Source organism: Lactuca virosa, chromosome 5 (genome assembly GCF_052849685.1).
Source record: "Lactuca virosa cultivar CGN04683 chromosome 5, Lactuca_virosa_CGN04683_v6, whole genome shotgun sequence".
In the NCBI taxonomy this organism is placed as follows: Eukaryota; Viridiplantae; Streptophyta; class Magnoliopsida; order Asterales; family Asteraceae; genus Lactuca; species Lactuca virosa.
Window position 1 is genome coordinate 460,820,285 of NC_136430.1, and position 16,416 is coordinate 460,836,700.

The window sequence follows — 16,416 nt, forward strand, 5'->3', positions numbered from 1 at the left end:
ACTCTAGTCCTAATAAGAACACCTAGCCTACTCGAGCATGCATATCATATCATAACATATCTCATAACACATAATGTAAGGGTATTTTGGGAAATCATCGTTCAGGCGCTGGCTGATCGTACACACTGCTCCGTTCTGCTTTTCTCAAAATCTTTTACTCTCTTAGAAAAATTGTTTATTTTATGAAAACTTTCTCAATTCCTCAGTTTGAGTTCAGATTCATCCGAAGATGCACCCGAATCCCTCAAACCAAGGCTCTGATACCAACTTGTAACGACGTAAATTTCCAAAACAATTTTTCATTTTAAAAACATGCTTTCATTCATAAAATATCATAGTATTCCAATGTATCACGTGTTATCACAATAAAAATTCCCAAGATCCTCAAATACATAAATCCTCTCAGTGTGTACGGATCATGCCGACGCCTTCCCGCAATCCTCGCTAGTACCTGAAACACATAACACAACAACTGTAAGCATAAATGCTTAGTGAGTTCCCCAAAATACCACATACAACACATACGCCACTCGAGGCTATAATACGACCCTTCGGTCGATGTGTCTCAGCGGGACCCCCCAATCCCGTAGCTCGTTGGACCCTCTGGTCCGGTCATAGCTCGTCGGACCCTTCGGTCCAGTCTGTGTCGTTGGATCCTTCGGTCCGGTCTATATCGTTGGGCCCTCCGGCCCAGTCTGTTCAACACATAACATACATATAACACAATGCACATAATCTCATACATACACATAGCACACAAGACCTTCTGGTCTACACATAAATACCACTCTAGGTAATGTATAGTGAGAAGACTCACCTCGGGTATCTCGGATAATCTCGCACACGAAAACACTGATCTAGTCCCCGCCTAAACACATAAACAGTACTCTCGAATAAATAATGGCTCTCAAAGACTAGATCACATCCCTTCCTACAATCCCACAGAAGGGTAAAAGATCATTTTACCCCTCCCTGACCCAAAAGTCCAAATGTTGACCAAAACCCTACAAGTCAACGAAAGTCAACAGGGGCAGTACGCGGCGCGTACCAGCTCTTGTACGCTGGGCGTACTCCGGCGATCCAGAATCGGGGTCTCAGACCCTTACGCTGCGCGTACTGAGATTTACGCCCAACGTAAGTCTCAGTTTCATGCATTCATGGATTTTGGTCTTAAATGGTTAAGACATAAAATCAAACTCCAGATCTGACTTCTCTAAGACCACTTAATCCATAAAGTCGAGACCTTTAAGACTTTGCATGGCTGTAAAGGTCCCTAATCACTTTAACACCTTTCCCTCTTCCTCATAAGGTCTAGATCTCATGCATGGCTCAATATTCACGTCCAAGATTGGATTTTTATGAACCTACAACTCATTTTACTCTGAAATATAGCAAATCTAGGCTTATGGAGACCATTTGCTCATAAAGTCTCCACCTTGGGACCAAAAACCCTAAAAGTTGGTCCAAGAAACACAAATCACAAATGACAAGGAAAGCTTTGAGCTTTTTACCTCAGGAAGAAGCTCCAACCTCTGTAGAACTCAGATCTACTCTTGTCCACCAACTTCTAGCTCCTAAAATGGCCTCCTCTTCTCTTTCACCACCTTGAAATGACACTTTGAAGCTTAGAACACACACACACACAAGCTAGGAACGAAGGGTAGCTCTCTATTAGGGTTTTACTCTCTGAAATGGTGGCTGAGGATAAGGCCTTAACATTCCTTTTATAGTGCACAAGCCACAATTTAGGGTTTGCATCTGGGCCGGTTACGCCCGACGTAACCTTGGGTACACCCAGCGTACCTAGGCGAGTCCGCGTCCAAATTAAGCGCATGAGTACGCGCAGCGTACTCTTCAGTGCGCCCAGCGTACTCATTTGCTTTAATATTTCCTTTAAGGGCCAAACTTGACAACTTGGAAAAGAAGAAGGGTATAAGAGATGCACGTGAATTTCGGGATGTTACAAAATAACTCCAAAGCAGGTACAGAACTCACAAGAAAAGTACCTACGCATATCATAATATAAGCACAATATCTCAAACTCAGCATAAATAAATGAAAGAATACATACCAGCCATGACATCGGGCGCTGCGCGGACCTCCTCCGCTGTCAACTGGAAGGCTCTCCCGCGAGCCTTTGGTGCCTCGGCCTTCACCGGCCGAACCTCAGTAGCTCGCACGGAAGCAGGGGCAGATCCCAGCGGTGCTCCCTGTGCTGTCCCTCGCAGCTGCGGACACTCGGCCTTCCGGTGTCCAGTTTGGTTGCAATGAAAGCAAACCATGAACCCCTTGGGGGCAATCCTTGGCTATGTGCCGCTCTTTGCCACATTTGTAGCAAGCACCTGATCGAAAAACCCCATCATGTCCCTTGCCGCACTTCCCACAAGTGCGGCCCTTCTGGCCTCCATATCTCGAATCGGTGGGCTTTGCCCGCTTGGCTGCCGGTTGAGACTGTGCCGGCCGCCGATCCTTCCCCTGAGACTCGGCCTCCTCCCGGGCCTGAGTCTCCAGCTCGATCTCCCTCTTCCGGGCATTTTCCTGGAGCTCAGAAAATATCCGGTATGACGAGTTCGCCACGAACTCCCTGGTATCCCTCCTCAAAATGCTCAAGTACCGACTCATGCGTGCCTGCTCAGACGACATGTGCTCAGGGAAAAACAATGCCCTCTCATGGAACATCCGTGTGATCACAGTCACTGACTCCGTCCCCTGCTTGAGGGACAAAAACTCCTGTGCCAGCCGTTCCCTCTCCACCGGGGGAACATACTCATCTCTGAACATGATGGTGAACCTCTCCCAGGTCACCTCCGAAATCTCTGCAAGAGTGAAGTTCGCCGTCACAAACTTCCACCAGTCCTTCGCTCCCAAGCGAAGCTGGTTCAGTGCAAACCGAACCCTCAAATGCTCCGGACACGAACATGTGTAGAAGCATCCCTCGATATCAGAAATCCATCTCATCGCAACAATCGGATCCTGCGTCCCATCAAACTCCGGTGGCTTCGTGTTGCTGAACTCCCGGAACAACATCAAGTCACCCCCCTAAGGTCTAGCAGCAGCAACATCTGCAGCAGCCGCAGCCTCAGTAACCGCTGCGTACCGCTCATCAAAGGTCTCAATCAATGTGGTCTTGATAGACCCAAACATCTCCGGAATCTCGGCTCGGATCGCCGCAGCCACCTCATCGTGGATCATCTGACGAAGCTCCTCGTCACTCACGCCGCTCGTCTCAGGTCTGTGGCGTGTCCCAACCATGATGTCTCTGAAATACAACATAAAATATCAGAGACTCGCTCGAGTATACTCGCACTCGATCACTCAACCCTACTTGTTCCCTAGTACCCTAAGGATTCTTACTTGGACTGCGTACTGATCCGGTGTCTTCAGTAGTACGGGCCCTATACTACCGTCCACACCGCATCAGTATTCACCCCAAGTCCTCCTCCTAGGATCCCAGATCACAAGTACTCTACATCTCTCTAGCATAGGCTACCCTTCGGTAGACCTCTCATAAGCTTCTCACTGCTACCTACTCACTCTCAAGCATCACATAGCAGCAGAAATCTTCCTAGGCTAAGGCATCACAAATCAGGCCACTCTAGTCCTAATATGAATACTTAGCCTACTCTAGCATGCATAACATATCATAACATATCTCATAACACGTAATGTAAGGGTAATTTGGGAAATCACCGTTCGGGCGCTGGCTGATCGTGAGCCATGAGTGTGTACGGATCATGCCGGCGCCTTCCCGCGATCCTCGCTAGTACCTGAAACACATAACACAACAACTGTAAGCATAAATGCTTAGTGAGTTCCCCAAAATACCACATACGCACATACGCCACTCAAGGCTATAAGACCTTCCGGTCACTGTGTCTCAGAGGACTTCCGTCCCACAACCCTGGTAGACCTTCCGGTCCTACCCGTAATGACCTTCCGGTCCATATCATCATGACCTTCCGGTCCACATCATAATGACCTTCCGGTCCTTCTCATTCATAACATACATAACACATACATATCATATAACAACATACAACACATACATCTCATAGCATATAAGACCTTCCGGTCACACATAGGTACCATCCTAGGTACAATATAGTGAGAAGACTCACCTCGTACGAAGTCGGATAAACTCTCGTGCTTGACGTCCCGACCTCGCCTCCTCCTATCATCCGAATAACATTCCTGATCAATACCCTCTCATAGTCTCATCTCTAAAGATTGGGTAGAAGTCCGTTCTACCCCTCCCTAAACTCTCCTGAATCAGCTTGACCAAAACCCTAAGGTCAACTGAAGTCAACGGTCAAACTTTGACCCGACTCGTCGAGTGCACATGGGCGACTCGGCGAGTCCATGCGGGTCCTCTGAATCCTTCTAGCCTCACTTGGCACGTCGAGTCATCCCTTCACTCGACGGGTTACTCCTGTCACGAATCGCGGGGCAATCCCGACTCGACTCGTCGAGTCCACTTATGAACTCGGCGAGTAGCGTCCATGGCAACACTCAAATGACCTTCTAAGGTCAGATCCGCTTCTCTAACCTATAGATCTGACCTTTCCATACCCACTAATCACGTAAAGGTGAAACCTTTACACTCATGCAACACATATATGGTTCCTTTTGAAGAAATAGCCTCAAAAATGGCAACCTAAGTTCATTCCTTCCATAACACTTCATAAAGCAAGATGGATAATGCTCTTTGAACCTCTATGGGTCCAGATCTGAAATCTAACACATAAAGGGACCATAAACCCATCAATTCAAGCCATAAAAAGGGTATAGAAAACCCTAGATTCATAGATCTTAACCAAAACAGAAGGAGAGTTCGATTTGCTACCTCAATACTGCAGATCCAAGCTTGAAAACCATGGATTAGTAATCCTCTTGACCTCCTCTAGCTGGAAACACCTTCTTCTTTGCAAAACAACACCAAAAAGGATTAAAATGGCTTGCTCTCACACACAACTCGCCCAAGCTCTCTAGGGTTTCTCTCTCTGGATTGGTAGCCGCAAATGAGAGCTATAAGGACCCTTAAATAAGGCACAGGCCCAAGGATTTAGGGTTTCTACCGCCAGCACGGACTCGTCGAGTCCATTCATTAATCCAATCAGCAAATCGCGATCCTACTCGACGAGTCTAGGCGTCGACTCGTCGAGTCCTTCTCTCAAACTCAAAATAAATGAATAACATAGAATACCTGGGAATCCGGATGTTACAGATTTAATGTTCAGATATATATATATATATATATATATATATATATATATATATATATATATATATATATATATATATATATATATACTTTCCTAAAATCTGACCACCACGACGTGGTGAATAGACACCATGTTGTGATCTTCTGTTAAATGTCGTATTCTCTAAGCCAACTTAATGATCGCGAAGTTTCCATTTACCACGTCGTGGTGGATGATCACCACGTCGTGGGAGTTGAATTTCACATTTTGGCAAAAAACGAGAGTCGTCTAAAATTTTTTCTAGTCTTCACATTATTTTGAATCGCCTTAATCGGAGTTACGAGTAATGAGATATGACCAAAATACTGACGGGGGATCAAGCTGTTCAGCAACATCATTTTTGTGTCTTTTTCAGCTCCTCTTCCTCCAAGTATCCATCTTTTGTCGGTATCGGTCATTTTCTTCGAGAATGTCCATCTTTGGCTCAAAATAAAAAAATAGAAAAACCATAAATTACCAAATTTATAAAAAAGTAGAAAACTAAAAAAAAAAAATCAAACACCAAAATTGTAATATACTTTAATATATTCATAAATTTTACTCTTTTTGGAAAAGATAAAAAAAGTTATCAAATTGATGAAAAATAAAAAGAAAAAAATACAAAAAAGTTAAAAATACAAAAAAATTTAAAAATAATATGAATTTTTTTTTAAAAATATGAAAACAACAAAAAGTGTAAAATATATGAATATATTAGAGTATATTATTATGGAAAAATTTAAAACACATAAGTCCATATAAACTTTGACCTAATTATTATATTAAATAAATAAAAATAACAACTTCAGTTATTTGGTGGAACATCCAAGTAAAACAAATATGAACCTTAACAACATAAAATTATAAAAAAACCCATTATTGATTCAATTCACAAATCAACTCATAAATGTTTTAGTTATCATCATACAACTCATCAATGTTTCATGTGTTTACGTGCACCACATGCTCAAGATTTTCTTCTAGCTATCCTTATAGATGGGCTTGACCAACATATGTCTCCGGTGGAGTATCGTACCATCCTCAGATATCGACTCATGATTCCAATATTCCCAGCCGATGAGATATTCCCGGTGTGCCGCAAGGCGTGATTGGACTCTTTCGGCGAGCATGCACTTCATTGCAAAGAACTCCCAGGGTTCAAATACAGGCACGATATGGTTAGGGATGTTTTGGTCGACATATGTAAGCGTGCCGGGGTTTCCGCCAAGAAAGAGGCTCCTGTGAATTTCCTGACTGACCCGACAGAAGGAAGATCAACCCTTAGACCGGCTGACGTTTTGATTTTTGGATGGGTTGGAGGGAAACACGCATGTGTGGACCTTACAGGGGTATCCCCTCTCGTAAGTTTGAGGGTCGGGGGTTTCACGACGGGACAGGCTGCATTAAAAGCTGCTACATGCAAGGTCACCAAACATGAGAAACCGTGCATGGAAAAGCAACACGCGTTCATACCATTTGCATTTGATACGTTTGGCTTCCTTGCGCCGGATGCGGTGGAGCTCCTTAGTAGACTACAACGGATCATGCATAGCCATGTTATATCCCCTAGATCTATTGATGTAGTCTTCAAAAGAATTGGTTTTACCATTCACAAACAATAATAAAAAAATAGTTTAACATGATTTATCGAATTTAAGTTCATTTATTTGAATCAAAATAAATAGAAACACTAGAAATCCATAAATAACTAAAACTATAAAAAAATAGAAAATAAAAGGCCAAAAGGTAAATTTTTCTTTTTTATCAAGTTGTTGAAAAAATAACATAAAAAAAGGAAAAAAAAATTAAGTGTATATATGTTATTTACAAAAAATAAAAAACTAACTATTTAAAAGTTAAAGTTAACAGCACAAGGATCATTCGTGCAATTTTTGAAACCATAGAACGGTGTCATGTTTTTCATAGAAGTCCTCTTCTTTAAATACAATATTTTACAAACAATGGTTAATTATGAAAATTTGTCATTTTTTTTTTGGAACCGACCAGTTAATATATGAAATTTTGTCTTTATAAAGTTACTTATCATCTATCGATTAACTTTTCGGTTAAAAAGTTGGTTTTCATTTGAGTGGAGTCAAAATCTCCATAATAAAGCTCTTCTATTACTGTTACGCATACAAAAACAAAATGTGTGGGTGTGAAGTGTTAAGCTTTCAAAGCCCAGGGGGCTCTTAAACCCCAAATAATAAACTCCCGCTATGATGCACGCTCTTTCTTCGTCTCTCTCCCGCTCAAGCTAGGGTTTTTGCGCTACCCTCTCTGATCTGCAGCTAAGCTACCATTCGCGTAAGTTAAGGTATTAAGTTATGGATCGTACGGTTTCTCACTCGTTTCGTTAGAGTCTTAATTTCAGCCTATGTAGTTTTTCAATCGTAACTCGAAGGAAAATATTTGTACTCGTTTAACCCAATTTAGTAGCACAAATGTATTTTAGGGTACATTATTGCAATCGATGATGTAGAATGCTTTCAATATGCTAATCAAAACACTGATGTGGCCGATGTATTGGAGAATGTTTGCTAATTGTGTATTGTTCCTCTTAAATGTCAACAGATCATACACAACAATTGGACGTGACGATGCCTCGGTGAGATTTTCTAATTTTCTTCTCTTTTTGTTTCTTCCTAGTATTGAATTCGATATATTATGGCTATCATGAGTGTTATAACTTGAACTCCCCAATTTGGTTGAATTTTACAGGTATTACTGTGACTATTGTGACACTTACTTGACGCATGATTCTGTAATTCTTCTTTCATCCACTCTCCATCTATTTCATCTTAATGTTGATATTGATTCCATTGTAATTTGTAATTATGCTTTCATATGGTATGTATTTGCTATGGAGTAGTGGTATTACTTATGAATCAGGGATTACTATGCCTCCATGAGTGGGGGTGGGATTTTGCTTTATTTTGGTCAGGAATGGTGGTTGAAAAGTCACCAAGAGAAGAGGATGAGGATCCATTTTTCATTTCATCCAAGTTTGATATACTGTCTAGGTTGATGGATCATGCCCAAAGTGTTGATGGGCGAACAAAATCCATTTGACCCATTTTTGCCACTTGGGGCCATATCCATTTCTATTTAACAGCTACGAATAGTTTTCTTACAGTGATTTGATTGACATTTTTTTTTTCTTTTTCTTCAGCCTTCTGTAAGGAAGCAGCACAATGCAGGGTACAAACACAAGGTACTGTTGTTCTGTGTAATCTGAAAAATTCTACAACAAGTTTATAAGATTTGTCTCTAACATGAGCATGGGTGTATATGATATACAGGCAAATGTTCGAATCTACTATCAGCAATATGAAGCACAACAAAATCAATATTTGATTGACCAAAAGGTGAAGGAGCATCTTGGACAAGCTGCTGCATATCAGCAAGTTGGTGCTGCTTACAATCAACTAAGGCCTCGTCTTCCTATTCCAATGATGCCAATTCCTGGGAATCCGCAGATGTCAATGAACCCATCATTAATCCCTGGAATGAGGCCACTTGCCCCTTTGCCCAGACCCATGCCTGGTACTCTTCTACCCAAATCCTAATCATGCATCCTCTTCAAGTGTTATGTTGTGACAAACTTTTTTTTAATTTTCTTTTGATCTGCCAGGATATCCTGGGATGCCTCCAATGTTCTCACCACCGGGCACATCTTCCATGCCCGGTCAGGTCAATCCGTCAATGCCCGGTCAGGTCAACCCGTCCATGCCTGGTCCCGGTCAGGTCAACAATGGTATGCCAAGGCCAATAACAATGAATGCTCCAGGGAGCTCGGGAACCCCAACCCCTACTTCAGGTGCACCTCCAATGTTTAACCCAAACATGTATCAACCCAACCTGAATGCACCGCCATCTGGAGGTTTTGAGACTTCAAATGCCCCTGCGCAATCTCAGGAAGCTGACCATTGATCTCTTTACAATTTACAAAACACTGTTGTGTCTTTTTTTTTTTTTTTTTTTGTATGAATTTTGTCTCGTCTAATACCAGCTATATTCTTCAATATTTTAGAATTCACCTTGTATGAAATGCCTCATTGAATTTACACTTCGTATTTCTCAGTATTTTGAAGGTGAAAAGATGGTAGCAAGCAGTTATTGCATGAATTTTAGACCTAATATACTGCAAGCACTTTCTTTTTTGTACAAAGAAAGCATTTGACAAACGTATTTTTGACTTTTTCTTGCTATAACTAGAACCAAGTATTGGTCTATTGGATTTGTTTAGGTTTTTTATATATATATATATATATATATATATATATATATATATATATATATATATATATATATATATATAATCTAAAAAGAGAAATTTTTTACATCAAGGTGGAAGACAAATGGCGAATGGGCAACAAAGTTTTCCGTTAACCCTGGATGGTAAAACCTGAATGATATAAAGATGTGTTGGGTTTCCATATTCATTTTCTCATTTTTGGTCACTTTGAATGATGAGACTTTTAAAATAGCATATCCCATAGTGAAATCTTAATCTTCAAGCCTGCAACTGAAACCTATTAGATCCACAATATGCATGTTTCCTTCCTATGCATCCATCCAAATAATAAAGTATGTTGCTATTTGGTGCAGTTTGCGTTATTGAAAATCCCAAAATTAAATAGATAAATGTCATAATTTGGTGCAAAATACGTGTAGCACAAAAGCATGTGTATTAAATTTGTAAAAAGTAAAAGCGAAGGGACTATTTGAGTACTTCATTTAAACTTAGTGAGAACTGAAAAGAGAGGATAAGGCAATTCAAGTTATTGAATCTCCCAGTTTTACAACAGTGACGCTGTTTCTCTTTCCGGACTCTGACCTGAACCTAGGGCCGACGTGAAAAATGGCGATAGCCGTTGCGTCTTGCTGGTTTAATTCGTTAGCCTCCACCAGCACTTCTCGCTATCCAGTCTCTTCCCAACGGCTGTTCTCCGCGTCACAAATACCGGCTACTCGTTTAGTCATTCCGAAAGCTGTTAGTCAGAGTCAAAGTCCGAGGAAGAGAACTCCCAAGGAACATACTCACAAATCGTCACTTGAGGTATATTAAGTAATTGAACATCGTGAGCTCATTAGTAACGTATGTGTAAATCCAGTTTGAGTTTTTTTTTTTAATGTAACTCATTGCTGTTCCAGTCAGTTCCGTTGTCATGGTGGCCAGGTCACAGGCGGTCTATTATTCGTTGGTTTTTAGTTTATAGAATTTTCTTTTTTCTGATTAAACCTTTTTCATCATCCAATGGCCGGTGTTGAGTTGAGTGTTGACACTTGACACGCCATGTGATGCTATATTTGGATCTTCCTACAGCTCATAGCGTTTGTCTGAATTAGCTGATGAAGACCTGGTTTAATTCCTAGTCAACACGGTCTCATTTGAACAAGATTCTTAGCTGCGTGGGATTTTTTGAGCGATCGGATTTTGTTTTTCTTCCTCAAAAGAATCTTGTGTGATATAGCCAATTCAAGAACACATTTGCCTTAGTTATATATGCTTCTTATAGTGACTTGGTTGTTGAGCATGCTTATTTATTTGTTTGGTGTATTTTCATCCAGAAAGAAGCTAATTCTCAAAAAATTTCAAGAAGATCAAGAGATGAAAGAAAATATTCAGATGCTGACAATCGCAGTGGTATTAAAAAAACAGAAAAACCTCAATCAACAGCTTTCAAGTCATTTGGTACACAGAGAAAAAGTGCTAAAGGTTTTATGGGTAACTTGACGGATCAACAGGTATTGAGAAATTTTATTCCAGTTTATAATTTGATACTTTTCCTTCTACTGATAATGTAGGGAGTCAAGGGGACATCATCCAAGGGTCAACTGTTTGACCCATTATCTGTAAAACAATCCCTAATTTACTTTTCTTTCCAGGCTGAGACTGCTAAAATTCAAGATGCTGCCTTTCTTAATGCTGTTGTGAAGGTAAATCTAACCATTTTAAACCAAACTCTTCAGTCTTCACGAATATTAACACCCTATCATTTTGTCTATAAATTCTTATATTATGCTTCTGCATCTAATTAAATAGATTTTGTTTTTTTTTTAACCAGAGAAAGATACTAAGGATATCTTTGATCTTATAATGTGGCTGTATGCGAACACCCTTGTAGTTCTCATTGCTGACCATGGTCAGTTAAAATTGTTTGTTTCTTTCTTTCCTTCAGGTTTATTGCACTCATACTGCACCTGATTATTCTCTTCCTTGGCAAAAGCAAAGGCAGTTTACAAGTACAGGAAGGCATGTATTGATCCCTATACCTTCCTAGAGAGAAAAAGAAAACTTCTATTATTATTTCCTATGTCCACAGTAAAATGATTGTTTGTCATTGTTGATGCAGTGCTTTCATGATCGGTGATGGAAAGCTTTTGACAAATGCTCACTGTGTGGAACACAACACACAAGTAAGTTTTTAAACTTACACTGTTTATTTCTGTATGACTGTATCATGTTGATAATCAGTGGAGCTTTGTTGCGTTCTGTTTGTTGATTTCACTCAATAGGTCAACCAATGTTAATATATTAATATTGCAGGTCAAAGTCAAGAGAAGGGGTGATGATACCAAGTATGTGGCTAAGGTATACTTTAAAATTGAATTGTCGTAATTCTTTGGCATCAAATCAACATAGTTTTTATTATTAACAAATGTTTGTACTTGACAGGTTTTAGCTAAAGGTATGGAATGTGACATAGCTTTGCTTTCAGTGGAAAATGAGAAATTCTGGAAAGGAGCCGAACCACTTCAGTTTGGCCATTTGCCTCGTCTTCAGGTTAATATCCCTGTCCAGTTCCCACTTCCCACCTGTTATAAATAGAAAAAAATAAAAAATTGGTTTATGCATTTTGCATTTTCCTCAACAGGATGCAGTTACTGTTGTAGGGTATCCGCTTGGAGGAGACACCATTTCAGTGACCAAAGGTGTTGTATCTCGAATAGAGGTTTGTCCACTTTCTCAAATTCTAGTCTGTTTTCTAAATGTGTATAAAAGTAATAGACTAATAGTGCTGGTTTGTGACTGACAGGTTACATCCTATGCTCATGGATCAGCTGAACTGTTGGGCATTCAAATTGATGCAGCAATTAACCCTGGTAAGGGCATATCATGTGTCAGCTCATATTTTACTCATGTCATGTTTCTTCCTGCTGTAACCACTGCTTATACCAGCCATTTTGTAGGTAATAGCGGTGGTCCTGCTTTTAATGATCAGGGGGAATGCATCGGTGTGGCATTTCAGGTAACTAACTAACTAACTAACAAACACTGTAATGTTTATGAATTATGATCTTCTTCTTCTGAAATGAATGGAATGGAATGGAATTATATATTTGTATTTTTAGGTGTACAGGTCTGATGATGTTGAGAACATTGGGTATGTAATTCCAACAACGGTTGTGTCTCACTTTCTGGATGACTATGAGAGAAACGGGAAGTACACTGGTGAGAGAATGTATATTGAATTCAATCAAACATATTCATATGCTGTTGTTAGATACATTAACTAATCGGACTGATTTGATGAAATATATATATATATATATATATATATATATACACATTGTTTCAGGTTTCCCTTCCCTTGGAATATTATTGCAAAAATTAGAGAATCCAGCTTTACGTGCGTGCTTGAAAGTGCCATCTAATGAGGGTGTTCTTGTCCGCCGTGTGGAACCCACTTCCGGTGCCAGCAATGTTTTGAAGGAGGTATTATTATATTTTCTGGTTTACAATTTACATATAAAGAGATGCTCAACATACTTCATTATTTTTTTTACAGTTTTTGTTATTTTTTAGGGGGATGTGATTGTAAGCTTTGATGGTGTAGATGTTGGATCAGAAGGGACAGTTCCATTCCGATCAACCGAACGCATTGCATTCCGCTACCTCATTAGTCAAAAGTAAAGCTTTTGACCATTTATTGTTGTCATATTTACAGTGATTTTTTTAAAATTGTAATTATCATAATATCCCTACCTACCTCACATGCAATGCAGGTTCACTGGTGATACGGCGGAGGTTGGTATCATCAGAGCAGGGGATTTCATGAAAGTCAAAACCGCTATGAATCCACGAGTTCATTTGGTAGGATTTGAACGAAATCACCTTCTAATATGAAAATCTTTTTTACTTGTAAATATTGAGTTATTGAGTATGTATGTATGTATGTATGTGTATAGGTACCATATCATATTGAAGGCGGTCAGCCATCATACTTGATAGTAGCTGGCTTAGTTTTTACTCCTTTGTCAGAACCTTTGATAGAGTAAGACTATTATTCCCTTCCTTTCATAAGTTCATTAGTCTAAAGTCTAAATACTTTTTTATCTAGCAAGTAGTTGCTAATGCTTTTATCTTTTATCCTGACAGCGAGGAATGCGAAGACAGCATAGGGGTAAAAAGAAATTTTGGTTGGTTGGTTTAGAGTTTAGAAGTGTTGATGATTTGTGGTTTGTTTTCTTTTTAGCTGAAACTATTGACAAAGGCACGGTATTCCATGGCAAGGTTCAAAGGAGAACAGATAGTGATCTTGTCACAGGTAGGTATTAAATATGATTATGAATATAAAACCTTTCTTTCTTCAAAATTCAAACGGTGTCGACTCAACTGTTGACCTGACCATGTAATGTTAATGTATTCAACTTACTTAGGTATTAGCAAATGAGGTTAACATTGGGTACGAGGATATGAGCAATGAACAGGTATGTATGTATGTATGTATTTTATTAGTATCAGAAATATTAAGCTTGTTTTGTTGTGTAAAATGATTGGACAGGTTCTGAAGTTCAATGGAACCCGAATAAAGAACATTCATCATCTTGCTCATCTTATTGACTGTGAGTAGAGTTGATTCTGATTCTCTCTAAAGAAAGAAATTTGAAATCTTTTTATAATTTATGGAAAATGTTGGTTGGCTGGCAGCATGCAAGGAGAAGTACTTGATATTCGAATTTGAAGACAATTATCTTGCTGTATTAGAGCGAGAGGCTTCATCAGCTGCGTCATCATGCATTCTTAAAGATTATGGTATTCCATCCGAGAGATCTAGCGATCTTCTGGAGCCATACGTGGACCCCATCGGCATTGGCACTGGAGAAAACCAAGTGATGGACGACAATGATCTTGGTGTTGGTGACACACCCCCCATCACAAATTCAGAGTTTGGTTCTGATGGGCTTCAGTGGGCTTAGCTTAATCAACAACTTGTAGTTGCAAACACACTTAGTCAGCCATTTTTTTTAGGCTTAGGCAGTCAGGCACCAGGCACCAGCAGCAAGTGGGTTAAGTCAAAGTTTGAAACATGGGAACTTTTACTGCCTGCAGAGAGGAGAGAGATACAAGGAAGTTGCAGCAAGCAGCAAATGGACAATTCAATACATGATGGTAAGTAAGCAAAACCATTTGTTGTACTTGTACTTGTACTTGTACTTGTACTTGTAGTCGTGTCATTATCTCATTATTTCATCATTTATAGGGAAACACCCAAAATTCAATAAGTTCATTTTCAACATGCGTGCGCTTATTTACTATGGAAAATAAAATTAAAATTATACTCGACAATTTAGTCTAATTCACCACGGATTGTAAGCTTTTTCTGTTCCCACAAAAAATATTTGAAAAAAAAAAATATGGTGATAAGTTGGTTCAGATATTTTATGTGTTGGTAGTAGGGTTAAAAGTTAAAACCGAAAATGGGTAAAGGTGTTATTCAGCATTTTTACCATTTTCATCAGCTATCAGCTATGTTGGCAGTAAACTTTTTTTTTTCTCAGAAGTTGGTATTTAATATGTAATTAAAGACAATATACAGAAAAGCCAGTATATTTTGGTAATATGTTTTGTGTTTTATGTCATATTTGGGATGGAATTCGTCATCAAAGGCCAAAACCATTTGTGTTCCTTTTAAAGCCTCGAGTTCCACCATCACAATCACTGTAAGAAACCAATACATGATGAACTCAAATCCGAAGTTCCAAACTTGATTAACAGAAATACAGAATGACCAAATCAAAAATCAAAAATCAAAAGTTTGCTCCTGAAAAAATAGGTCCTTAGATGAAAGAACATAAACACAATTATGAGATTAATGACCACAGCGACACATATAAATGACAAAAAGAGGTACGAAATTAGGAAATATGCTAGCTGTGCCGCCTAAAAAATTGGGATTTCGGAATGCTGAAAAAAGTCCTTCCTTTGGTGATCAATTTTGGACAATTCTTGTTTTCTTTCTCTGTTTGTTTGTACCTTAAATCTTTTGTGTTGTATTGCTTGTTTGTTTTATAACTGTTTCCTATCAGACATAATTATTGTGTTTCTTTATCTTTTCGTACTTAACCAGTTTTTGGGTGGTTTAGTGGTAAAAAGACTTTAGATAAAACATTCTAAAGTAACAGCACACATGCTAACTCCTGGGTGATGTATCTACACCGATGATTCATAATCAATTTTTTTTTGGTCCTTATTTACATTTTTAGTTGGTTGTCCTTGAAGATTTGAGTTCAAACTTAAATTTTAAGACCGAAGGTTGCTCAAATGCATATGAATACTTATAAAAATCATATCATTTTTTTTAAATAAAATTAGATTGTTATTTTGAAAATATATCTTTTTAATCATATTTAATATATTTGTTCATAAAATGAAAACAAACAATTGTTTTTTTTTTAACTCGACCAGTTATGTCGATAGAAACGATTTGGAATCGGGTTTGTTTACTTTTTCCTTTCTCTAATATCAACAATACAATAAACACATATACCACACGCTACGCATGTTCATATAGTATCCTGGATCAGTGTATTTCTTCTCTGAAAAAGGTTTCACAAAAAGGTAAATTACAAGATGAGTTTGTCAATTAATAATATTTAAGTCCGTTCCTCCTTAACCTTTTTAAGAAATGTTGTTTTATTTAATACTCCCTCTGTCCCAATATTATTGTCCACAGACAAAAAACACACATATTAAGAAAATCATTAATTACCACTAACTTTATTTAATAAAATGACAGTTTTGTCCTTACTTTGCATTTAATGTTCCATTAAATGCTTAGTTGGTTAAGTTATAATGAGGGGTATTTTGGTAAAAATGTTATTTATTTTTAGAAGTGGACTATTATTTTGGGATAAACCAAAAAGGAAAGATGGACTATAATTTTGG

At 38.8% G+C, this 16,416-nt stretch overlaps 2 protein-coding genes across 3 annotated transcripts; both read left to right on the forward strand.

Moving 5' to 3' along the window:
- The first annotated feature begins 7,427 nt into the window (after positions 1-7,427).
- Positions 7,428-9,326, forward strand: LOC145114580 (C2H2 and C2HC zinc fingers superfamily protein). Of its 2 annotated transcripts, none has more exons than XM_079050631.1 (6): positions 7,428-7,557; positions 7,815-7,848; positions 7,962-8,004; positions 8,413-8,454; positions 8,543-8,786; positions 8,875-9,326. In XM_079050631.1, exons 2-6 carry the CDS (start codon positions 7,841-7,843, stop codon positions 9,171-9,173), a joined length of 636 nt encoding a protein of 211 aa, XP_078906757.1. In that variant the 5' UTR covers positions 7,428-7,557; positions 7,815-7,840; the 3' UTR covers positions 9,174-9,326. The 2 variants fall into 2 exon arrangements, with proteins under 2 accessions (XP_078906757.1, XP_078906758.1); XM_079050632.1 differs by having other exon boundaries at positions 7,459-7,547.
- A 689-nt stretch (positions 9,327-10,015) lies between these two features.
- On the forward strand, positions 10,016-14,765 carry DEG2 (DEGP protease 2). The gene is made up of 20 exons (XM_079050633.1): positions 10,016-10,302; positions 10,815-10,991; positions 11,133-11,183; positions 11,426-11,499; positions 11,600-11,663; positions 11,794-11,838; positions 11,923-12,030; positions 12,122-12,199; positions 12,284-12,350; positions 12,438-12,496; positions 12,600-12,699; positions 12,827-12,963; positions 13,054-13,157; positions 13,254-13,341; positions 13,437-13,522; positions 13,627-13,651; positions 13,724-13,795; positions 13,908-13,958; positions 14,033-14,093; positions 14,179-14,765. The coding sequence occupies exons 1-20, from the start codon at positions 10,105-10,107 to the stop codon at positions 14,445-14,447; spliced, it is 1,914 nt and encodes a 637-aa protein (XP_078906759.1). The 5' UTR covers positions 10,016-10,104; the 3' UTR covers positions 14,448-14,765.
- Positions 14,766-16,416: the final 1,651 nt, after the last annotated feature.

Bases quoted from the DNA above. Each gene is read 5' to 3' on its own strand.
- LOC145114580 (XM_079050631.1), top strand. The intron at 8,005-8,412 runs GTAATTCTTCTT...CTTTTTCTTCAG, and splicing joins CTTACTTGACGCATGATTCT to CCTTCTGTAAGGAAGCAGCA. The intron at 8,787-8,874 runs GTACTCTTCTAC...TTGATCTGCCAG, and splicing joins TTTGCCCAGACCCATGCCTG to GATATCCTGGGATGCCTCCA.
- DEG2 (XM_079050633.1), top strand. From the start codon at position 10,105: ATGGCGATAGCCGTTGCGTCTTGCTGGTTTAATTCGTTAGCCTCCACC. The intron at 11,184-11,425 runs GTAAATCTAACC...TCTTTCCTTCAG, and splicing joins TTCTTAATGCTGTTGTGAAG to GTTTATTGCACTCATACTGC. The intron at 12,497-12,599 runs GTAACTAACTAA...TTGTATTTTTAG, and splicing joins GCATCGGTGTGGCATTTCAG to GTGTACAGGTCTGATGATGT.